At 38.9% G+C, this 25,794-nt stretch overlaps 1 protein-coding gene across 1 annotated transcript in view; it reads left to right on the forward strand.

Moving 5' to 3' along the window:
• Window positions 1–3,094: 3,094 nt before the first annotated feature.
• Window positions 3,095–25,794, forward strand: part of LOC134056828 (oncostatin-M-specific receptor subunit beta-like) — a 31,055-nt gene continuing 8,355 nt past the window's right edge. The window contains exons 1-12 of the mRNA XM_062513721.1: window positions 3,095–3,137; window positions 3,377–3,427; window positions 5,933–6,044; window positions 9,292–9,458; window positions 10,438–10,577; window positions 15,465–15,606; window positions 15,768–15,850; window positions 16,941–17,151; window positions 19,223–19,381; window positions 20,435–20,557; window positions 21,135–21,287; window positions 23,936–24,079. Coding sequence (XP_062369705.1) covers window positions 3,095–3,137; window positions 3,377–3,427; window positions 5,933–6,044; window positions 9,292–9,458; window positions 10,438–10,577; window positions 15,465–15,606; window positions 15,768–15,850; window positions 16,941–17,151; window positions 19,223–19,381; window positions 20,435–20,557; window positions 21,135–21,287; window positions 23,936–24,079 — 1,528 coding nt within the window. The remainder of the gene's footprint in view (window positions 3,138–3,376; window positions 3,428–5,932; window positions 6,045–9,291; window positions 9,459–10,437; window positions 10,578–15,464; window positions 15,607–15,767; window positions 15,851–16,940; window positions 17,152–19,222; window positions 19,382–20,434; window positions 20,558–21,134; window positions 21,288–23,935; window positions 24,080–25,794) is intronic.

Raw genomic sequence — 25,794 nt, forward strand, 5'->3', positions numbered from 1 at the left:
ATAAATCTCTGGGATCTTCTTGCATTCTGTGTTGCACGTCTAGTGTTTTCAGGCACATTTATGCATTTATGTCTAATTGGAAGTTTTTGAATCTCCAGGGCAGATCTCTCATAGACACTTTCTGATGGCCTCTGCCTGATGTGTTAGGGTAAAAAATGTGGTTTTCATTAAGATAATATAGAATCCTTTGAAGGGCAAGTTGTTTCATAATGGATCTTGAACTCAGAAAGCATGAAAGTGTGATGGAGACTCTCCCAAACACAACAAATTTCCTCAGGGGCTGTAGCTGGTGGCTGAGTGGAAATTTTTCTTTCCCCAAAGATCATATGAGATTTGCTCATTTAATTCAGATATTAATGTATTTCTCTGGAAAACAAAGCCAATCTGTAAAAATATGTCAGATATTTACAGACCTGGAGGTCTGCTTATTGGAAGCAGAGTTATATGGGATATAACTTGTAAAAATTGAGTGATTCTACTTTATATCTAGAAAGGGAAGATACATGATTTCAGCATTACTACTAAGCAGCAAAAACTGAATTTGAAATTGCTATGATTTTGAATTTGCTACAACATTTGTAAGAGATCACCTATAGTCAGTGGGAACTGTTTATCAAAGAAACAGCAAGCTAAACCACATCCTGATTCAACCAGGTGACAATGAAGACCTCACCAGTTTTTACTTCATACAAGGTAAGACTTCAAATAGAAATGCAATATGCCTTTCCTTATGTCTGCAGTTTGCATTCTACTTCGGCTGCCCACCAGGACCTGCACTTTAAGAAGGCAGCTGGATAAACATAACCCAAACTGACTTGTTTAAAACTCCCATAAAACAAGATTCACACCCTTTCTTGTTCATTAGCATACGTGGGCGAATGGCTGACCTGCAAAAAATGCAGAACTCCAAAGTTAATGACTCGACCAGTCCTCCTGTTATGTACTACAAGGACTGTAGCTCCACAGGAGCAGAGCAGGATGAAGGGGCAGTGGCATTTTTCCACCTGTCTTCAGAGACTGAAGAGCAAGAGTTAACAGATAATGCTGGGAATGGGAACAGAGAAGGATGTGGGATTAATTTACATTGTCTAATCCATCCTAAATGGAAAGGTTCATAGATATCAAGACTACTTTCTGGGGGCACCAGGAGCCTGCCATGGCTTTTACTGCAGAACTTCTATAAGGAAATGACAGGGGAAAGCTCATAGAAAACCTCATCTAGAATGATGCATAAACCTAGGTTGGAAAAAAATCTGAGCCAAAATGAAGTAAATCTGGAAGTATCTTACAGTCATTCTACACTTCAAAAAATATCACAGAGGACAGCAAAATTTATCCTCATCCGAATTAACAGGAAAACCTCAGGTATTTACCACTCTTACAGAAGTTCATAGTGGTGAAAAAGCTGAAATATTAAACATTTGAAAAAATGGTTCTATGCAAAATTTACCTCAAATATAATAGTTTACCTTTTGTTATACATTAAAAAGTTACTGTAGCAACCTGATAGCTAAGCTAAAGTGAAATATTTAGCCTCACTCAAATGTGAAATTCCAGTTTTCAAGATTGTATCTCCTCTGCTATTTGGACTGGTAATGTATTTTCTGTGTTTGTCAGAATTGACATTTTTTCTTCAAATGACAGTGGCATTTATAGTGAGATCTAGCAAAGATGACATGGACTTGCTCCATTGAATTTATTTCTCTCCAGTATGCTCTGTCCTAATTCTGTGCGCGCAAAATTCAGTCCTGTTCTTGCCTTGTGTTACCTATATGATTTTCATTTAGGATAGATTGTTTTGAATGTGATTATGCTAAGGACATCAAACCAATACATTTAGCTGTTAAAGTTTTCTCCATCTCTTGACTTCTACACTATTCTGAGTCTCTAGCTCTTCAACCTCACTGTAAAAATCTGTCACATATGCCTTGCATTTTTAATTTATCTGTTTCTCCTTATGGTCATCAGTTGACCCTACCCTTTTAGCTATTCCTTGTTGGAAGCATTGTCAAGGCCAATTTTTGGATCTCTCCGATAACAGGAGTGATCTTGCATGCATACATTTTATCTGCTACCCCTCAACATTTTGGACATTACTCTCAAGGCCAATGAATTCGTCACTAGGAAACCCCCCGTAGCACTCAGAATTCCTTGATCACTTGTCTTTCATGACTGTGCCCTTCAGAATATCTGATAAGATTTTGCTGCTGCAGTAGTCACCCACTCCTACTGTAGACCATGCTGAGAAGCATGCCTTCCTCTTTAGGAAAGTGATTAATTTTAAACAGATTTTTTCTATTCAATACTCAACCTGAAATATACCATGCTTGCCAAGATAAGTTAATAATTTGCCTATCTCCAGGTAGGTCTGTATCCGATCTCTGATAGCTGCTGTCTAAGCCCAGAAGGGAAATTTTGTGCTGTAGCAAAATTTTCAGAAAATTTCCCTTTACTGCTGTAACAGTAACAGCTGTTGTGTCTCTGCTGGCTTCTGTGTTCAGAATGTTCTCTGAATTAATGGTGTGGAGGAAACTTCTGATTTACAGCTTATGGTGATTTTTGTCTGTATTAGGACCCCAGTGTAGGTACCCACAGTGTAGACACAGCATCTTTGCAGTAGGAAAATTACACTGAAAGATTAAAGAAGTCGGGGTATTCTGCTGCTATTATTTCTGCAGTATCCAAGAATTCATATTAGACTCAGTCAAACACCTTGGCTTCCTTTTTACTGATATTAATATCTCAAATTTGCAATGACAGTTAGAGTTTTCAAAGGAATTTGAAGTACCTCTAAACATTATTCAGTCTGCAGTGCTGATAATGCAGACACCACCAAGAGTCTCACTGTGAGTGCTTACAAAAAAACAGGGTGGAGAGTTCCTGTTTACCAGAAGGATTTTTAGGATTTTGTCAGTATAATTAATTACATAGAACTCAAGTGTCCTTACCATTGTCATTAATAAACTTATTACTTGTGTTCAGCCAGTAGCTGTATAGGTGTTAGAATGAATAGGAAGTTTGAAGAGGAAGTGTGAAAAATAGACTGAAGACAGCATAATGTTGATGGTAATCATTATGCTTCTTTACAGAGAAGATGAAGAACTCTCTGCTGGCAGCTATATTTTTACTTGTTAGAGGTGAGTTTTCATATACTGCACAGCTTGCTGCTGCTTATGAACAGTAAAAATCCTTAACGCTACTCAAGGATGAGGCCACAGGAGCAAAATCATGACCGAATTAAATTATGTGAGCAGGAGAAGCAGCCACCAGCAACATTTTAATTTTTTTTTTCGTGGTTGTCTTGACCAACAGTTCCTTTCTTTCTCTCTTTCTTTTATTTATTTAACTTTTTTCCCTTCCTTTTTCTGCTCCCCAGATTGCTGCGGCTGCACAGACTGGGACTCTCCGTTCTGCCGGCAGCTGCCAGGTGGGTGGAACGCTGGGGTCCCGGCGCGGTGCTGAGCGCTGCTGAGCCAGGGACCGCCGCCGTTGGGAAACATCGCCCCTAAAAGCACGCCCGCCTTTCCCAAAGGCAGAGCCCGGCCGGAGCAGCACGGGCAGGTGTGCCTGGTGAAGGCAGGGCGCCCGGGATAACCCACACGCTGTGGGTGAGAGCCCACCCAGCGCATCGCAAATAGCCGCCCTTCCAAAAGACCGCGGATCCGCCGGTGTTTATGTGTGACGGGTATCGCTGCTTTCCATTTAACTGGGAAATCACTGAGGGTGGCGAGAAGGAACAGCGCAACACATTTTGATAGAGAGTGTTACAGAGCCGTGGGTGGTCATCTGATGTGCTTTGTGCTGGATTTATTGTAGGCAGGAGCACCCTGATTGCTAACAGACGCAGCAGAGATGACAGATTCTTGAGTACACAGTAACACTGGGCAAGACATCTGCAGGAGGACTGTGTTCTTTTGAAATTAGCCACGGATAGTTTTCTAGTCCTTGCAGTTAACCTGCCAGACTAAACTCCACTAAATCATTAGTGAGAAAACCAGATGCTCAGGAAGAAAAACAGAAAGTTCTAGAGTGAAAAAAAAAATAAAGGTGGGTGGTTTGGGGTTTGGTTTGTTGGTTGGTTTGGGTTTTTTTCAGTGGAGAAACTGAACTATGTTTTCTTTAGAACAAGGACATTCTTTTCTTTCTTTGCCTAGCTCTTGGAGCACAGGTATGATACAGCTCTAGTACTATGCTAGATCAGGGAAGAATTAATAATATGCATGTTAAGGTGGAGCAGCACAGTAAAGCAAAGAAAACACTAGAATAAAAATGAATGTGCATATGGACACTAATATCCACAAAGAGGACAAGAGGAAATAGAAGTGTGCAAGGTTAATTATGTTAACCTGGAGAAAGTAATGTAGAACTTAAGTATATTGGGAGTGGGAGGATTCATTGGGGTGTTAGTTGAGCTAATACACTATTTCCACACATGAAATCTACTATTTTTAATGTGTCTGCTCTAATGCCATAATCTTGTAGAGAAAGACAGGGGGATTTTGTAAAACTTTAGCATGAAGAGCAGTGCAGTCCCTGTTCCTCTGTAAGCAGAGACAGGTCTGTGACATGGTGGACAGCTTGTGGATCTGAGTTAATAGAACTCTGAGTTCAAATATTTTCAGAAGCAGTGAATTACAGTGTATTGACATGAAATATTACAGCAGTTCCAGAAAGGTTTTTTTCAGATGTTTCTTTAAAACAACAATAAAGAAATACTAAGTGTAAGGTTTAATTCAGAGTAAAACAGAAGAAGGTAAAAGGTGTTGTTGTTTTCCCTGCTGTTGGCAGACACCATGTTCATGGGTGAGGAGGCCGAGATGTGCTTTGGTGGTCAGACTAGAAAAGCAAAGAATTCTGTAATGTTTCATATTGCTATGGAAATAAGGAAGACAAGATCTTCACCTTCCTGAAAGGAGCCTGTACACACCTGAACTGATGAGGCATAACTTCATTAGAAAATCACTATTCATTTAGTATGAGAAGTGTCATAAGGTGAGGGTATTAAAGTCAGTGTTATACTGATTTGACGCACTTTTTTTCCCAGAAGACCTTTTAATTTAAATATGCATTTGCCATCTCAATGATGAAAGGAATGCTAAGGATTCTTTGTAATTCAAGTTGTAGGAAGAAATGAGGAAAAGAGATAACCTAGGTTATGAGATACCATAATTATGCTACAACACCAGTTCCAAACACATTCATATTTACTTATGACATAGCAAAATATTTCTTATTCAAGGTCTATTGGCAACTTCTTAAACCTAACAGATATGAAGGATGTGTGATTAATCAGGAAAAATTCACCTTAAGCATTCCTATGCCTGTTGAGATCCTTGTCCACATTTCCGAACAACAACAACTACAAAAAAATCAGAGTCCTTTTTGAAAGTCCTTTAGGTGGAACTTTGAGACACCATGACTGATTCTTCTGAACTAACAGTTCAGACAGTAAAAAAAAAAAAAATCAAAATAACAACAGTCATATTTTACCATTAGCATTTATGATAAGAGATTTTTGAAATACTGACATATATTTAATGGCTAAAGATAAAAAACAAGTTCCTGTAACAATATCATCAGTGTATACTTTCACATCAACTGAAAAAAAGGGTATGTTCAGTTGCAAAAGAAGCCTCAATTTCTCTTAAAAATTAATAACAACTAATTGGATACATAAACTTATGCTCTTCCTGTCTTATAATGTGTTCTTTATAAAGCCAACAATATAAAAGTAATATTATTTTTATCCAGCAATAATGTGCAATTATGAACTTCAGCTAGAGATTGATGGTTTTGAAGTTTTGAATTCTGGGGTTTAGTTGACCAGTTTTAGCTTGGTTTGTATTTGATTTCATTATCCATAGCCCCTTTGAGTCAGTTAATGGTTGACTGTGATAGGTCTTCTCCAGTGCACATTTTTTTCATCTTCCAGATTGGGACAATGAATTGGTGTGTTACAAAGAATTAAGTGAGGATCTAACCTGTACCTGGCTGCCAGTACCCAGTGCTGCAAATACAGTTAATTATACTGTATACTTAAAATGGTAAGTCTGAAAAACAATCTCAGAAGACAAAAACCTCTTATTGCTGTTAGATGTGATTCCCATCTGCCAGAGTTTTGCTCCAGTGTGTTTCATCATGTTATAGGTTGTTACACAGTGCTGGTCAATACCTTTTGTCACTTCTCATCAATACCTATTGATTTGTAAGAGCTTGGTAAGAGAGAGGTAAGTTGATTTTGGCAAGGCATCACAAAAGCTGTCCTATCCCTCCTCTTCTCCTGCCCTCAAAAGGGCAGAGAAAATATGACAAAGGGTCACGGGTAGAGATAAGGACAGGAAGAGATCTTTCAGCAATTACTGTCATGAGCAAAACAGACCTGACCAGGGAAAATGAATTTAATTTATTAACATTCAAATCAGAGCAGAGCAATGAGAAATACAGCTAAAAACTTGAAACTTTTTCCCCTTCTCTTCCCAACCCCCACCTCCCCCATGCTTTTCTTCTTACTGGGCTTAACTTTCCTCCTGAATTCTTTCCCTCCTCCATCCCAGCACTGTGAGGGGACAGGAAAAGGGATTGTGGTCAGTCCGTCACATGTTGTGTCTGTCACTTGTTTTCTCTTCTGACTCTTCCTCTGGTCCAGCATGAGAATCCTCCCACAGGAGACAGTCCCTCATGAACTCCTCCAACATGAATTCTTCCTATGGGGCTGCATTTCTTTATGATCTTCTCCAGTGTAGGTCTGTTCCATGGGGTGCCAGCCCTTCAAGAGCAGCCTGCCCCAGAGCAGGTTCTTCAGGGGTTCACAGAGATTCACAGGCCCTGAAAACCTGCTGCAGTGAGGGTCACTCTCTGCTGCTCCACATTCTCATTCCTCTCTACCAGCTGCTGTTGTGCAGCAGTTTTTTCCCGCTTTTAAATAAATTATCCCAGAGGTACTACTACCACCATGGCTGATGGACTCAGCCTTGGCCAGCAGTGGGTTTGTCTTGAAGTCAGCTAGAACTGGCTTTGTTGTACATGGGGAAAGCTTTTTGCAGCTTCTCACGGAAGCCACTGCTGTAGCAATCTGTCCCCTGCTCCCAAAACCTTGCCATGCAAACCCAATACAAAGTCATTATATATCTTACCGTGCCTCCATCACACTGTTAAAAGGCATTACTGCCAAAGATCAGCTTACTCAATTACTTTAATTTGCAGCTATTAACTTTTATTGACAGTTCAACACAGATGCATTCAAAGTAAAACATTATTTAAAACAAAACATGTAAACATAAACACACACTAAGCTTTTATTTTGTGTATTGTGTATTTTGCTATACCATGTACCGAAGGAGATGTCAGATGTGGCATACTTTCTGGTAATTCTGAATTATCAAGTAGGGGTTTAACAGACAGAATGAACTTGTAGGACTGATTACTTCAAATACAGGATCTTCAGTTGCAGCTGCATTACAAAACCGAATTTCCTCATTTTATATCTAGATATTTTGAATCTCCCATGAGATTAGGGGCATGTTCAGAAACAGAGACATGAGATCAGAAGACATGATCTTTGCCATGAGACCGTATTATGTGGTACATAGAATACAACACTGTATGCTGTTGGTAAATTCTGATATTCATTGCTGATTATTTTGCCATGTACTCAGCCCTTGTCAATAAAAATGAGCTGTGGTTAAGAGTATCTCCTAAAGCTAAGAAAATGTCACAACGCTGGGAAATTCCCCTGGCTGATCATCTTTATATTGCAGAGGAACAAAGCAACCACCTCAAGGCTGAGGTTACTCTCCCCATCACAGTCAGTATTTTCTCACTGGACATAGCAGTAGGAAATAAGCACCAAATTCCACTGCATTTTCTGTCTTGCCTCTTGGGACTTAAAGGAATCCCACTTTTTTTTGGCAGAAACATCTATGAAACAGCTCTGTTTCTGAAGAGATGTTATCTGTTGAAATATTTGTAAGCTAGTTGCTCTTACAGTCCTAAGCCAAAAACAGACTGTGCTGTTCCCAGGCTGCAGGGTTGATGTCATGAACAGACGAGGCAGAGAAAAGAATGAAAGAGGATGTCAGTGGGGGCAGAGGGAGACAATTCCCTGGAAGAGGTGTTGATGTTTCCAAGTCAGAGTCAAGACTTTAACCTCAGTCTACTAAGCTTCCACCCAGTGGTCTTGAAGACAAACTTCCTATCTCCTCATCTATTGGGTTAAAATGGAAGAAAAAACCCCCACATGTGAAAGGGCTTTTAACTTCCCTAGAAGAGGGTATCACCCCTTCCTGCATGTAACATCAGTTTGACATTTTAATAGGTACTTGTCCTTGCTCCTTATGATTTAGCTGTCAGGAAGAAAAAGATTAAAGATAAATACTCCCACAGAAAAGTTCCAACCAAGAATTCAAAATCATGCTTTGAAATTTTAATGGCTGATTCACAACTAGCCTGAAGCAAAAGACAGGAAAACCTTCAAGTGGTTTTTCTCAGGTATTAAATATTGAATCATGATGTGGGTAATTTAACACTTGAAATACATAGCCAGGCAATTAGTATGCTAGTACTTAAGAACACTGAACTTGCACAGTTTTAACCTTGGAAAAACCTGTCCTGTGTGTGTCAGAGACTAAAAGAGAGAGACAGGAAAATAAATAGGCAGAAAAGTTCTGTGTAAGTCTTTAAAACTCCTGGACTTCCTGTGCTGTGTATATTAGGTATACCAGGAGAAATCTACTGAGAGCTGAGGACTCAGGTGGCATTTAAATATCTCTGTCAAACTGATGATTTGCAGGGACAGAAGTCAGAAGATAGGCATATAACTCATAAGAGGTTTTTCATAACTTTATGGTAATTTAGATTCACGTAACTGGGAAATTCTGTTGTTCAAAAGGAATTTGGGTGCCCCTGTAATATGAGGAAAAGCTTTATGAAGTAATGTCTAACCTAATTTTATTCCTTCAAAATGCTCTATATATCCCACTCTAAGTACAAAAGAAGATCATACGGATCTTGTTGTATCATGCTATGCCTTAAAAGTTTAAGGAATTCAACAGTTCTCCACCACACAACACAAGGATTTGCATATTTAAATTTGCTAGGCTTACTGGGGTGCTGGAATTAATCTTGCTGTTTCAAGCTGCTCAAGGTGAACCTTCAAGATTTCCAAAAATGGAATTATGTGTAGAAATATCTGGAAAGCTATCAGTTGCTATAATTTTGCTTTCTTAAGCAGGAGAGGAGAGAATAACGATAATCCAATAAAATGCTTTTCATTCTGTTTCCTTTTCTCTGAAGGAACAAAATACGAAAACTTTTTAAACGAAACACATCATCAACTTCCATCACAATAGAACGAAAGAATCTCTACATTGAGAGATTTGCATCCATTTGGATAGCAGTGAATTATGCCCATGACACCTGTGCAAAAGGAAAGAACATCTCAGTTTTACCAAGCAAAGCAGGTACAGCATCTTCACAAGTTGTGTTACTGCAGTGCCCAGCTAAAGCTGTAGTCTGTAAAGATTATTTCCAAATTTCAGGTCCCACAGTACTCCTGTTGCTTTTACTGATTCAAGAGCTAAAATGCAGTTTGACTTCCTCAGATTAAGTTAATAACAGAAGCCTATCATCTTTTGTGGGAGGAGGGTTTTACTTTAAATATTTAACCAGCTTTCTATTCTCTCTTTGATGGTTTTCTGATTTTCTTTATATTGGTTTACAAAGAGCAGATTGACTCAGCACTGTGCAGCTAAGGAATCCTTGATACAGGGCATTAGAATTTTGAGATGTGTCTTCAAAATTCAGCTCTTTCCTAAGGTCACTTACCCATTACACATTGCTACAAGAAAGATACGAAAAAAGCAGCCTTATTTATTTTGCCCTTTTATTTAAAGGTTCCCTACCTATCTGGTCACTGGACTAATGTTGAGAGCTCCACAAAACTTCACCTGGTCAGACTAATCAGGGTCCGAGAAAAAAACAATGTTTCTCACTGCTGGGGGCTACCACCAGTACAACCCAAATTATCATATAACCTTTACTGAAGATTTTTGGCTACATTGTGTTTATTGGGGAGGGATATGAAAGTATAATTGCACTTACTGAAATTTAGAGATATTCTGGGTATTTTTAAATACAATTCATGATTACAGGTACTCTTGACCTCTTGTTTTTGCCCTTCAGCCTCACTCAGAATAGTAAAAAAGATTGTTTCTGAAATCAGTAGAAGCATTCACAAAAGAAAGGCAAGAGGAGCAATGGTGTTTTGTTGATACCATAAAGATTTAATAGTTACTAATTTCCAGAGTTTTTTGAAGTCTCACAGTGTTCAGTATTGTGTGCCAAGCCTTTCAATGTTTATAGACCACACTCAGTAGGCAAAATTACCAAAGCTTTCCTGCTTCTCTTGCATTTTTAACAGTTGCATCTCCCCCATTTTAGGGAAGTGCTTGTCACCATCTAACATAAATGCTTATCAGGTCACAAACCAACTGATAATAATGTGGGACCCGCCCACAGCTAATACACCATATGAGTTGAGATACAAAGAGGCACTCATAGAATCTGCTCCGTGGACACTGGTAAGTACTTCCAGATGACAATCCCATGAGAATATAAGGTGCTTCAATATCAGCTCAGCTGCACATATTACGTGCAGCACACGATTGCAAGGCGGCACAGCAGGGAATCACTTTGTAGGTAGATCCCAGTAAGGCACCTTAGTTTGATTCTAATAAATCATGAAATGTTTGGGAAAGAGGGAATTGTATCTTTAAACAAAGTAAAATAGAATAGCATGTTCTCTGGTTCATTAACCTACCAGTGAGACACTACAACTACCAGTGATGCAAAAGCTGAATGTCAGAAATGCCATATAAACTCAGATCCAAATCATACTTTCAGTCATTTACAATATTGATCTTTTAGCTGGAATCACTATATTTTCAAGCAGATTAGAGATCAGGTTGCTTTGGTTTTGAAGGGAGTAACTCATACTTCACACAGTTTTGGTTTGTGTAAGTATTCCAGATTTCCTTATTTGGAAAGAAAAGAACTAATTTCCCTGTAATAGTCATAGAATCATAGATTGATTTGGGTTTGAAGGGACCTTGAAGATCATCCAGCTCCAGCCAGCCTTGCCATGTGCAGGGCCATACTCTAGTAGACCAGGATGCCCCATCCAAACTGTCCTTGAACACTTCCAGAGATGGAACATCTACAACTTCCCTGCTCCAGCGCCTCACCACCCTCAGAGTGAAGAATTTCTTCCTAATATCTAATCTAAATTTACTCTCTTTCAGTCTTCAGCCACCGACCCTTGACTGGTCAGTACATAGTCTTGTGAATAAGTGTTGCCCCATCTTTCCTATATGTTCTCTTGAGGTACTGGAGGGCAGCAATAGGGTCTCCCCAAAGCCTTCTCCTTTCCAGACTAAACAATCCCGATTCTCTCAGCCTTTCCTCACAGGAGAGGTACTCCATCCCACTGATCTATTTGGTTGCCCTCCTTTGGATTGGCTCCAACAGGTCTATGTTCTACCTGTGTTGGGCACCCTGTCCCTGAAAATTGGGAAATAAACTCTCCATCAAATTTGTTAGATTAGGAAGCCAACACTCTTTCATTAGCAGTGCTGAATGCATGGGTGATTCTCTTCAAAGCATGCATGCCCAGTAACCTAAGAGAACAGGTTATATTCCTGAAACTATTGTATTTTCATAATTCCTGAACACATGCATATATGCTAATTATTTCCACTTGTTTGGATATGGTTCCAGATCTTCTGACTAATCTTTTCTCCTTGGGAGTATCTCAAATATGTCATCAGGCCATAATGTACTTCACTTATCATTCTTTGCTCTGACACACAATCCTTGCTCTCAAAACTGAGATACTAGTTAGTACATATTAAATCACTGATTAAAGTAAACAAGAAAGAATTAACTGGAACAAATTTATTAGTCACAGATGTAGGGAGTTAGCACAAGGACACATTAATCTCTGGTATTTGTACTAAGCACTGTATGTACAATATTGAGCACTAACAACAAATATAGGGGTCATGCTCTATTGTGCTAAATGTAAAAAAATTTCCAGCACCTTCCTCCAATGCTGCATAGATGTCTTCTTACAGGACTGTTTAGAAACAACTCCAGAGCTGGGTGCAGCACTGCAGGTGGGGTCTCAGCAGAGCAGAGCAGAGCAGAGGGGCAGAATCCCCTCCCTGCCCTGCTGCCCACACTGCTCTGGATGCAGCCCAGCACACCTTTGGCTCTCTGGGCTGGGAGTGCCCATGGCTGGGTCATGTCCAGCCTCTCACCCACCAGCACCCCCAAGTCCTGGGCAGGGCTGCTCTGATCTGTCCATCCCCAGCCTGTGTTGGTACCAGGGTTGCTCTGACCCAGGTGCAGCACCTGGTACTTGGTCTTGTTAAACCTCATGAGAATTCCATTGGCCACCTCTGGAGCCTGTCCAGGGCCCTCTGGATGGTATCCCATCCTTCTGGAGTGCCAAGAGCAGCACTCAGCTTGGGATCATCTGCAAATTCGCTGAGGGTGCACTTGACCCCTCTAACTCATTACTGAAGATATTAAAGAACACTGGTCGTACCCACTATGGACACCTGACGGACACTGACTTCCACTGGGATTCTGAGCCACTGATCATGGATGTGACCATCCAACCACTTCCTAATCCACATAACAGTTTACCCATCAAATCCATCACATTCCAAATCGTAGAGAAGGATGTTGTGGGATACAAGATCTGTTCCAGATGCATTTTAAGACATGCAATATAGCACAGCAACAGGACAGTATAAAACTAAAGAGAATATGTAAGAGATGGAAAATTAGTCCTAATTTCAATTATGTCTGCATGTAGTAGCAATGACTACTTATCCTGCCCCTTCCCATCCAGCATATCAAGCAAAGGATTCTCTGGCAGGCAGGCAGTTATGCATGATTTGTATCACTAAGTCCCCAGCTGAAAAATTGTGTTTTTCAAGCTCTGTTACTTTTATATGTGCTGATCAGGTTTTAAATATGCATTTATCAAGTAGAACATAACTGCGAGAAGAAAACTGTTTAAACAGCAACAGTTCCCACTTCTTGGGAAATTCTGATCATCCAGAAGCCTCTTTGCTTCCTTTTCACTACAAAAATCTCCCTTGCTCTTCCTTTTGTCTCAGAAGACTGTTCCTATTGCTCTTGTAGCTGATTGCCAGTTCACTTAGCCACTTCAGCAGAGGTACTTTGAGAGACCCATGTAAGAAATGTTTCATCTCAGTACAAGGTACATTCAAGTCTCGGAAAGGTCCCCTCGTTCACTTGCATACAAGTCCTAGACCATCCTAGGGCAGCCAGTTACCCATGCATAGCCCACCCAGTGGTGCAATAGACAGACTAGATGGTTGGCAATAGACTAGACTATGGCAATAGATGGTTATGTCCAGATATATGTGGCATGTGGAAGAACAGAGGTTAAGAGCAGTAAAAATGCATGCCCTGCAGGTTTTGGAGACAGATTCATGTGAGTACTGTGAAGGACTGGTAGACACAGTCACACTGGGTGACACAAATAAGTGAAGACTACTATAAATATTCATTACCTCCCAGGTCCCAACTGATGCTATGGATTTAGGCTGTAATCTCTTCCTAATAATGGAACATAGGCTACACTTGCAGATGAGTGAGTATGGCCACACATGCACAGAGGATGTATAAAGCTAGTGTTTGTCAAGAGTAGGATAAAAGTACCTGTAATGTAATGTAACATTTGGGTTTTAAATCCATTTCACTTCCCTCTTGTTCTGTAGAGATTTGGAGTCTCTCTGTAATATTGTGGGTAGTGGGATTTTTTTGTGACCAAGCATTTTCTATTAGCAAAATTATATGAAGTTGTCATGGACAGAGTAATACCCTTCACTTATAAGAAAGAAGTAGCCTTATATTTATCAGTTCAAAACAGAAATCTAGCAAAGTTTGATAGTAAATGTGGCAGGGGTTTAAAAAGAGTAGATAGCAAGGAGCACTGGATTTCTTCATAAAGAACAGAGTTAGACAGAACTGTAAGAGAGACCTTTTAATTGGGTCATGTACTTTAAAAAGACTCCCCTTGCATTCTAAAATTCTTCTCAGAGTCCCTGCAAATCAAGTTGCTTGTGGATCCAGACTTAGTCCCTGGTAAACAGTTTACATCTAAAGGATTTTATGTGCACAATCAATCTTTTGTATCACTGAACTGAGATTTAAATTTTTCAGTGTATTTATTTCCAATTTACTTATCAAGTATCTGATGGGATGAATAGTCTCTCATCCTTGAGAAGTAACCTTAGGAAGTTAAGAAGAGTCCTTACTCAAGAGATCCTGCTGTATAGCCCACTGCTGTGCTGGAGACCTGAAGAGCCTGTGGGCTGTCCACTATTTAAGGGGTAGGATGAGACACTTAAAGACATATATGCATGATCACTTCAAATAGTAGCTTCTTCCAAAATTGACTTGAGTCAAATCTTAACTAGCACTATGATTAGGTGGATAAACTGTTAAAATTAGCCCTTGTCTTTCATGTCATCTGTCTGCCCTGAATCGACTTCAAGCTGGGTGCTGGTCCAGACACATTTGTTATGACTGCTGATAATAGTTATCACTTGATCAGGATTACAGTATAAAGGTCAGGATGGAGGGGAAGTGGAGGGGAGTGAGGTGAGCACACTGCTACAGAAGTTAATTAATTAACCTTAATTTAAAAATAAAGTACTGCAGAAATTGAAAGAGAAGACCTGTTCACCTTACAGTGGGGCTTTGTTGTTTGGGGTGGGGGGGATTAGGGAAAAGTTTAAATGATAACAACAGTTTCCTATAGTATTTTCACTTATTTTCTGTGTATTTGTCAGCTCAGGGTTTTCCTTAGACATGGGTGGTGTCTTTGTTTCAAGAAAAACTCCATTCCCTGTATACTTGCTGGGCCTCCAGTGCCATCACCAGCTGCAGATGCAAATCTCTTCTGCAGTGCCAAGGCATATACATAGCCACACATTCAATCCAGTCATGCTGCTTAAGACATCAGCCATGTGGATCTGTTTAGACATAATAACACTTTTAAAAATAAGGGCTTTTTTAATAATTCATTTTCCCTTGACTTCTTGTTCTTGAGAATGTTAAAAAGGATCAGAGTTAAGTAAATTTTAATCTTTTAGTATATGGAATGTCTAATCAATTTTAAAAGTATTCTTTAGACTAGGTTACTTACTGTCCTGAGTGAGCAGAACAAGGTCATGAAAAAAAGGGTGTTGCCTTGAAAGAATGAAAATACCTTGACTAAAATGTGCAATAATTCCTATTTGATGAATAGGAATTCCTATTTAAGGAACTTCTACTTTCAGCTGAGTGAGAAGACTGGTCTTAGGCTGAGAAAAAAATGAATACAAGATAATGTTTTATTGCTGTTACATCAATGAAGTTTTTTTTAGGTGTCTGTAGGAAGCAATGCTGTCAATGTCACCATTTCAAATTTAAAAGCTACATCTTCATACGTTGTTCAGCTCAGATGCATTACCAAGGATGGTCTCAACTGTGTTTGCATTTGGAGCAAAGAGATTTTGGTCCCTCACAGTAAGTGAAATGTAGTTTCATCCTACTGGTGTTAAGTATGAATGTAAAGGCTTTTCCAAATTGTGTGTCATATGGAGTAGCATTTTCACATACTCTTGAAAATATGAACATCAGAATTATTCATTTGCATGCATGTCTCCACCTTTTCCCATGTTTACCAGAACTCATGAGCAAGCCAAGAATATCATATAATGTAATTACACAAGTCTTTCCAGGAAGAAGAAGCATTCTTCTGAAGTGGGAGGTAAGGTTCACCTTGAGTCTGGATACCTTCTGTTATATATATTCTACTTATTTATTGCATTACAGAGAAAAACAGTCTTTCTTATTTTATTGAGTCTACACTTGATATGTAAAAGGCATTTGCTATTGTATACTTGCTGCAGAATTCATTGTAACTATATGCTGATGATTTAGGTACTAGAAGCTAACAAGGAAAAATCACATCAATTTATAATCTTGAAAAATTGCTAAAACTTCCCTCTTTTCCAGGGAAAAGAATGTTTTAATTTTAAGAGCTTCCAGCTTCATCTGAAATTCCCCTCAAGACATATGTCTCTGCCTTTTACATTATTAAATGTCTTCCTGTCTACATTAAATGCATTCCTTTACTCCAAAAGTATCCAATTATTTCATTAAGATAACCCAGCATCACAGCTCCATGGTATCTACAAAGTATTAATTTTGTGCCAGAAATAACAGGCAATCTTGTTATCGGAAACAGTCCTTGAAGAATTCACAGGCCTTCATGTATTAAGTTTCTGTCTATATTGCAGTAATTTCCATTTCCGTGGACTCATTTTCCAATCTCTTATTAAGATTAGTACAGTAAAATAATGAGTGAACCACCACCAGAAATTTCTACCAATGGGATATTTAACATGCTCCAAATTTATAGCATAATTACTAGCATTTCTCTTTAAAGAGACCTACATACCCTAACCAAGCCCTAGTAGATGAGGGTACCCAAAGGCATAAATTTCAATTAAACATCTCTCATTAACTTTCAAGTTCCTGATAATGAGTGATGTGTTCCACTGAAATGTAGAGAATGTGACAGCTGCTTCACTGCTGTTATTACTAATTGCATACACATAACTAAGATCTCAATTAAGGAAAATTCTTAATCCTGTACTTAAATCCTCTCAATTTAAGCCTGCTCTTATTTTTAAGGAAGTGCTTTGCTTCATTGATTCCTAATGACCTAATTAAAACAGTATGATTTTATCCCCATTATTAGGGGCTACATTTTATTTATACAATTAAATTCCTCTTGATTTCCTGCACGGGACATAGCAGCATTTATGGAATAATAATGATTTTCCTCTTGCTAGGTAGCACAAAGCGACAACGTCCTTGGATATTTGGTTAATGTAGAAAGAAAACCCAACAGTTGCAGCGACCCACCAAATCACATCTCTCTCAAAGACAGAAAAATTCTTCTTAATCTCTCCATGGCTTACTACAGAGTTAATATTTCTGCCTATAATGAAGCAGGAGAATCACCACAAGCCACCTACATTGTCCCAGAATTCTCTGCAACAGGTACTTACCTTATCATTTATTCACCATAATGGTGGGGAAGTTTTATGACCAATCTCTAAGGTTACTTTTTGACAGACTTTGTGATAGGTGAAAGCATTCTCTTGAATTTTTATTAGGCTAATATTTTTGCATACTAGGAGCCAGAACTGTTTCTTAAGAAGATACTTAGTTGAAGTTACCAGACTAGCGATGTAATATTCATTTTAGCATTTATTTTCTTTCTTTTCCAAGTTATAGAAAGTTCCACATGCTGGATCTACTTAGGAAAATTGTCTGTAGACTGTCCTCAGTATCAATTGATGCCAGTGGTTTAAAAAAGTTCACAGAACTATGTGCAAGTCTAAGTTCTTGAGCTAAATAACTATTAAAAGACCTGCTACTGTCCTTTATTTCATATTACTCTAACCGGCACTGGAAAAGGAATAGATAGGATGTACATGTCACATTCTAATGAATATGCAAGCTTTTCTGAGGCCCAAATAGACAGTCTTTTCATTTAAAGAATAAAACTTACTGTATAATATCTTCCTCATAATATAAGCAAGTTTCATGTGTTATAGTCATGAGGTGTAATTATTGCAATATAAGGAGAACCTCTCTTACAAAGTAAGATCTTTTTAATCAAGCTATAGCATTAGTGTGCAAGTACCCTGGCTGATCTTCAGATAGTTGCAAATGATTGCTTATCCAGAATTTTCTAACATTTCCCTCATGCTGTTCTCCTTTTCCTTGCAGAGAGGTAACAACTTGATTTTTCCCTTACATTTCAGTCCCTTAGCTCTGATAAAATATATCCTCCCACTTCAAGCCACCTTTTGATTGACAATTAGTTGTCTCCTGAACCTCTGAGCCTGTATTTCATGGCTCTCTCCAGATACCTGTTTCTGTTTGATTGTATTTCAGCTTCTCTGTATCTGTCATGAATTACTGAGAGGATACTTGCATTAGGTGCATTCTTAAGTTAAATTCCTTCTAAGCATACACAGCTTTTTCTCAGTTAGTACAGTAATTTTCTTTACAGAATCACAGAATCAACTAGTTTGGAAAAGACCTCTGAAATCATTGAGTCCAGCTTATGACCTCACACTACTCTGTCAACAAGACCATAGCACTAAAGTGACACATCCACTATTTCTTAAACATCTCCAGGGACAGTGACTCCACCACCTCCCTGCACAACCCATTCCAAGGCCCAATCTCTCTGTGAAGAAATTCCTTCTAATGTTGAGTCTAAACCTCCTCTGGCACAGCTTCAGACTGTGTCTCTTGTTCTATGGCTCATTGCTTGGGAGAAGAGACTGACTCCCACTCAGTCACATCCTCCTTTCTGTAGTTGTAGAGAGTGATGATGCCTCCCCTGAGCCTCCTCTTCTCCAGGCTAAACAACCCCAGCCATCTCAGACAGCCCCAGCTCACTCAGACAACCAGATCTCCCTCAGAATTAACTTGCTTTTCTTGTTGTATTCATTTCCAGACAGGAGTTAAAACAAAGAATGTTTATGTCTCTCACAAGGTCCTTCTTACCTCAAAATGGCAGGTTGCCCTTTTCTCTCCTTAGTGTCAATCAGAAGGTCTTTCCTAGTTTGATAGTCTGTCTTTTAAAATGTCAAAATCTTCAAGATACTTTCAGAAAATTCAAAATATATGAAATATGAAATCATCTATCTATGATCTATCATTAGTCATTTCTCCTCCACTCCTAGTCAGGCGAGTGCTATCTCAGAGTTACTCTGTGTATAGCAGCTACTAGCAGCTTACAGGAGGTTATTTAGCAACACCAGACTTCTTCCTGAGCCTTGGAACAGCCACTTAATTTTAAACAATCAGCAATCAGGAGAAGTCTTGAACAGCAATCAACACTGTAGCCCCCAGACACCACTGCAAAGTAGCAAATGTGAAGTGTCCTCTATTTAAATAGTAGTGCAAACATTGCTATGATGAGTAAGTCACTTCTATGGTAAGTGCTTAATGAATAGTCTTTAAAAAACAGAGGAAAAGGGAGAAATAAAGAAGGGTAGGAGAGAAAACTGCTTTCCTGTTTATTGACCTCTAATTGTATATTTGTTCACAGACTTGCCAGGTCAAATCCATGTCAAAAGCCAGGGAACAATTGCAGTTGTCACCTGGACTCCAGAATACAAACCAAAATGTTTTGTGGTTGACTGGGGCACTGGTAAAGAGGATATGCACATGAAAATAATAACTACGACTACTGGAAATTTCACATTAGGTAACAGCAACCACCACACCTCCTATGGAGGCAAACTTTCATTTCTTGGTTATTTTTGGTGGGGCAGAGAAGGATTTTTTTGTTCTGTTTTTAAGGGTGAACTGAAGATCCATCCAGGTAAGTACAGCTCTCAGTATTTGTTCAGTACTCAGTCATCATCTAATGCTTGGCAACACTAAAGGCAGATAAAAAGCATTGTTTCCATTAGGGTTCTTCTGGATACTGTCGGGCAAGAAACACAGCTAAGCTATTGGTGCATTGTTTCCCCTTGCCCACATTCCCAGAAAACCCACACATAACTGGCTTTGAAAAACCTTTCATTTTGTACCTAGGTAAGCTTATCTTTTGGTATAAACTGCTCTGTTACAGACTCCCTAAGATTAATTTCTACTTTTATACCAATGTCTATACTTGTCAAAGCCTAAGTTCTCAACTCCAGTATTCTGCTTACCATGCTAGACGTGTTGGGCTTCAGTCAAGGAATTTTTTTATGGAACAGACATTGAAAATCTTGATTAAAATCATGTAGGCAACTCTTGCAAAGGCCATTCAGCACTGGTTTTTATGTACAATAGAGAACATTTATCTTCAGAGTTCTACAAATTCTTCTAGAGAGTGCACTGTTTACCTTGGGCCTGCAACATCTCTAGTGCCAGATTACATCTACATTTTTTGCTTGGGTTTATATATTCTAGCTGTGTCAGAAATATCTATCCCTGAAATAAGGTAACTACAGCCATTATAGTTTCCAATCTCTCCTTCAGCAGCTAAAGCCTCCCGTAAGAGGAGACTATAAATACATCTGTCATCTTTTAAAAGAAAATTCATGTTATGTTGTGCTCTGGCTTTGAAATAGTTTGCATCAAGCATCTAGAGACATTGAAGAAGGATGTACATATTTTGTACTCAATGTAAAGCACTATACACTTACGTTAAGCTATGAGTCTCAGAAAGCAAGAACTATACAGAAAATCTATGAAGCTGTTGCCTTTGCTCTTCTTTATAATTTATAACTTTTCAGTAAACCTTGACGTACCTTTATTTGTTTTCCAGGCAATTTTCAGCCATATAAGTTGTACAAAATAATGGTACATGCATCTGATGTGTGTCAATGTGAAAGTTTCATAAGACATGAAAAGACATTTGGAGTGACCTACTTTTACTCCATTGAAGGAGGTATTCCTTCCCTTTGTATAACCCCACCCTCTACATTTCTTCTTGTTTCCTATTTGCAGCAACAAAAGGAAGACTACACCAAATTTATTTTCCAGGTGACTGAACAGCTTTCTCCAGTTAGCATTGCCTTATTCTTAGCAGCTGTGTCCCAGCAGTGAATGACCTGAGTGCCATTCCTTACTGACAAGTCCACAGAAATATTTTTATTATGTCTGACATTACCAAAAATAACAGAAAGATGGTCTCAGACCCACGTGGCTCAAATTTAAATTAAATCAGATTTTCCAGTCCCGATTTCATAGTGTCTGATATTGCAGGTTGAAATTAGTATGGCTGTTGTTATTGGAGTAAAATATTCATAATGAGACAGTCACAATTTCTACCTACTTTGGTATTGTTTTATTGTTTAAGGTGAAGGGTTTTTACTCTAAGGTGTTTTTCCTTTCTCTTGCACCCTTTACATTGTATTTATAGCATCTAGAATCTGACAGGAACTCTCTTAGAAACAGCTGGGCTTCAGTCTTGTATGTATATTGCGCAGACACTGACACAGAACTCAAATATCTGTTTTTTTAAGTTCCTAGGACCGGTCCTGCTAATGTGACAATTCTGAATATCACAAAGCATTCTGCACTTGTGAAGTGGACTGAAATAGCTGCAGAAGACCGTTTGGGCTTTCTCCAGGGATATAGGGTCAGTTACACAGATTCATCAATGAAAAAGTCTCCAGGTAAGCCACCATTGCCAGAACAAATCAGCAGCTCATAGTCATGAAAGAAAAGCTTATTCAGACCATCAAGTCTACTGAGTTATTTATGATTTCTGTGCAAATTGAGTGCTCTGCTCTCAAAGATCAGCTCTTGGTTAGATTTTTAATGCTCTAGATGCTCCCATGAGCACTGAGAATTTTCTAGATATTATCTCAAATTAATATTGCTATTTCCTTAAAAATTACATTTCTAAGACTACCGCAGAAATCTCTAGGAACATTTAAAGGAAGACATACATTTTCAATACTATTATTTCAGTCACAACACTTTTATGTTTCATTGCACCTCATCCAAGCTTGAGTCTGAGCCTTTCTAAAAGATGTAAGATATTCTATATTTCATTTTTCAACTCAATTAGCAGTTTGTATTTCTTACCTGTTTCCAAAGACACCATTATAAATTAAGTTTTGGAAACATTTTCTTAAACTGGTTGTTTTTATATCTAAATTTGGATAACTTTAAAGGTCTTTTCCGACCTTAACAAACTACAAATGAAGAAACTTCTACACATTGGAATAAATTAATAGTTGTGAATTCAAACCACTTGAATTTTCTACTTTTTAAAATCCCCATCTTCTTTTGATAAACATTTTCTTTATGCTCTAGAGTGGAAAGTCTCCTTGCCATAAGTTATAATACATTACCTTTGTACATACTGACTTCCAAATAAAACTGATTACATGTTTGGGAAGAAAAATATCACATAAGAGGGATAAGAACTCCATAGTACATGTTTACCTATGTCTTTAAAGAACCATAAGAAATCTTCCGGAGATTCTATTCCACTTCAAATCAGACATCACAAGAGGAGGTAGAATGGGAACACTAGGACTGAACCTAATTTCTTTATTTTTTTCTCTGCCATAACCAGTCAATACACCAGTGGCATGGCGCCCAATTGCCATTTTTTTCCAGGCAGGAAGTATAATTTTCCTGGAGAATTTGGTGGAAGGAAGTCCATAGGCTACAGCATCACATCCACTTCCATGAAGATCTTAAATCCATAGTGGCAAACTTGAAAAGTAATTTCTGCCCCATTAAAGGCATCCTTACAACATGGCTATTTGTACATTATTCTGGCCAAGGGAAAAGTCACTGTACCATCAGAAAAGAAAGGCTGAGCTGAAAACCCCACAAAGTGGGTAAAGCAGAAAGCACAGCCCTGTTTCTGTACTGAATGGTGAGTAATAGTGCTGGCATAAATCAAGCTGAACAGCTACTGACAACTGGAGTGATATTAAAGTATTTGATAAGGGCTAGTCCTAATGTTAACTGTTACAGTCAACATAAAAACAACTGTTCAGCATGTTAGATATATTTTCCTCTTATGAAGTATACACAACCTTCTGTATTCCCCCCCTTTGATGGTTTGACCCTGGCTGGATGCCAGAGCCACTCTATCCCCTCTGCAAGTGGACAGGGGAGAGAAAATGTAACAAAACATTAATGGGTTGAGATAAGGACTAGGAGAGATCACAGATTACTGTATGGGCAAAACAGACTTGACTTGGGGAAATTAATGGAATTTATTGCTGATGAAATCCAGGGTAGGATTATGACAAGTAAAACAAACCATTGAAACATCTTTCTCCACCACTCCCTCCTTCCCAGGCTCCAGCTTTTCCCCACCAGCAGCACAGGGAGACAGACTGGGAGCTACCATCAGTTCAGCAGATTGTTTCTGCCATTGCTCAGGGAGAAGAGTCCTTCCACTGCAGCATGGGGTGTCTCCCATGGGAGACAGTTATCCATGAGCTTCTCCAGGATGAGTCCATCCCATGGGCTACAGTTCTTCACTAACTGCTCCAGCATCCACAGTGTTCATTTCCTATAAGGTTAAGTCCTTCAGGCAAAGCCTGCTCCAGCGTAGATCCACCATGGTGTCACAAGTCCTACCATGACCCTGCTCCATCTTGGGCCACCCATTAATTCACAGCCTCATCTCAGGCATCCATTCACCTGCTCCAGCAGGGTCTCCTGAGGGGCTGCAGGTGGATCTTTGCATCCCCAGGGACCTCCACGGGCTGCAGCGGCACAGCTGCCTCACCATGGGAGCCTCAGCTCTGGCCCATGGAGCACCTCCTGTCCCCACTTCTGCACTGACCTTGGTGTCTGCAGGGCTGTTCCTCTCACACATTGTTGCTCTGCTCTTCTCTGGCTGCAAATACATTTGCATGGTAACCTTTATTTTCCTTCTCAAATCTGTTATCACAGAAGCTATTAGCACCATTTCTAACTGGCTCAGCCTTGGCCAGCAGCACATCCATCCTGGGGCCAGCTGGGTTTGTATCTGTTGGGTATTAGAAGCTTCTGGCAGCTTCCCACATGAGCCACCCCTCTAGCACCCCTGCTACCAAAACTTGGTCATACAAACAAAATACAGCCTTGCTGTGTTAAAAGCTCAAGTTTTTAACCTCTGCATTTAAAATGTACATAAATATTTTGGAGAAATCTTGTACCCATCCAAAGAACATCTGCACAGTCTGGTTCCTCCAGATGAGGATCTGATATTTTGCTGATATTTTGCCTTTTCCCCAGTCAGCTACACTGATACATGCTCAGCCATGACAGTTCATCTAATCATCTCCTAAAACCTCTTGTTTTTCAGCTGTTACTCTCAACTCTTCTATCACAAGTTACCATCTTACCGGACTGAAGGAGAAGACCATCTATCGTGTGCAGATTTCAGGATTCACTAATGCTGGGGAAGGACCTCTGACTCTTTCACAACCTTTCAGCACTCCAAAATATGGTACTGTGGAACCTCTATGCATCTGCATTACCCAGCATAAATCTTTGCTTTATGCTCTCTGCATGCTCACTCATAAGATTTATTATTCCATCCTCAGTTACTGAGAGCAAACACCAAACACTGTTCCTCTGCAAGAGGTAAACTTTGTGTCACAGAACAACTGCCCCTATTTCATTACCTAGTACACAGGGAAGACTTAGCTAGAATTCTTCATCGCTGAAACTTTTTCTGACCTTTTTTTACTATGTGCACGTATCTTTATTTATTAACAGTAACTGTCAGATGTCAGCAGCTGAAATTTATGACTGTGACTAGTAATGTTCAACCATCTGCTCTTGGCAAAATCATGAGCAATCACATAAAATTGGCTTCCTGAGCCACTAACTGCAAAAATAAAATACTACATACTTTTCATTTGCTCCTAGTGCAGGGGAATACTAGTATATAAAGTATATTTTGTTTTCTGGTAATTTAAGCCCTTTTTAAGTAACAGGTCCTTTAGGTCACTGGCAAAAGTTTGCTTTTCTCAGAAGTGCCTGGTTAGGCTAAGACCAATACAGTTACATTTAAAAAGTCTAAAAAAGTTAAAAGCATATAGGGTTGGCTAAACTTAGTCTTTCAAACATTTTTAACACTTCGTCAGTTAAACTAAAACTAACACTGCAACAGACTTTTTTTTTGTTTGACCACAGCTTCCCTTAATGAAGATTTCTAAATAGAAAAAGAAAAGAACATGCTAAGATGGTATCAGTAACGTGTGATATTCAGACAGAAGTGTGCAAATGATTTCTCCCAGCTCTTTTGTATTAAGTGAAGGAGGTATAAAACCATATAACTAAACAGTCAAAAGTGTAAAGCAGAGATTAAAAAAAAAAGAAATTAAAAATCTTCCCTGTAATCAACAGGATTTGCACCCCTCCTCCCCCCACTGTAAACTTTCTCCTGTCAACACAAAATATTAAACTGTCTCCCTGGAGCTTTTCTTCAAAAGCTCTACTTCACTCATCCTACCAAATATATATTTGGAGAGTACTCAATTTTTCAGTAAAGTAACAAAAATGCAGAGTGATATTAATATAACATGTTAAAAATTCAAGTAATTTCACTTAATTTAAACACTATATTCACTATTTTTGCTCTCCCCAAATATTTCACAGGTTATTTTATCCATTAAGAGAATTTTAGGTTTCTTTGCTATAAAAACCAAATTTCAGCAACAAAGTAACTTGCTGCTTTCCAAATTAGTTTTTTGATATTAGGTAGCTATTTGGTTAAAAAAAAATTGTTGGGGGATGGGTAGAAAAAGAAAAAGCAAGTGGTTTTTCTTTGCAAATATGGTTTGTCAATATCAGTGACACAATTATGATCTGACCACACTCTACTGGCACTATTTTTAAACTTTTGATGTCTCCATATGTAAAGAAGACTTCTACACTGACTCACTCAACATCACAATCAGTTTTGGTTCCTGTGTTAATGTTGATGCCTTGAGAGACTACCTGGAACAGAGGCTAGACAGTGTTAAAGGAATAAAGCAGGTATTTCCTAAAAGGCCTTCAAAGGATACACCTTGGGCAATACAAGAGCCCAGCCGTGGCTACACCCAATATGGACACAAGATGGACTCTGAATCATGAGTTTTCACACTTTTATAAGTTTTGGTCCATTTACATATTGGGGTCAGTTGTCCAATTACAGCTTCAGGTTATGAAGTC

This window comes from Cinclus cinclus, chromosome Z (genome assembly GCF_963662255.1).
Source record: "Cinclus cinclus chromosome Z, bCinCin1.1, whole genome shotgun sequence".
Classification (NCBI taxonomy): Eukaryota; Metazoa; Chordata; class Aves; order Passeriformes; family Cinclidae; genus Cinclus; species Cinclus cinclus.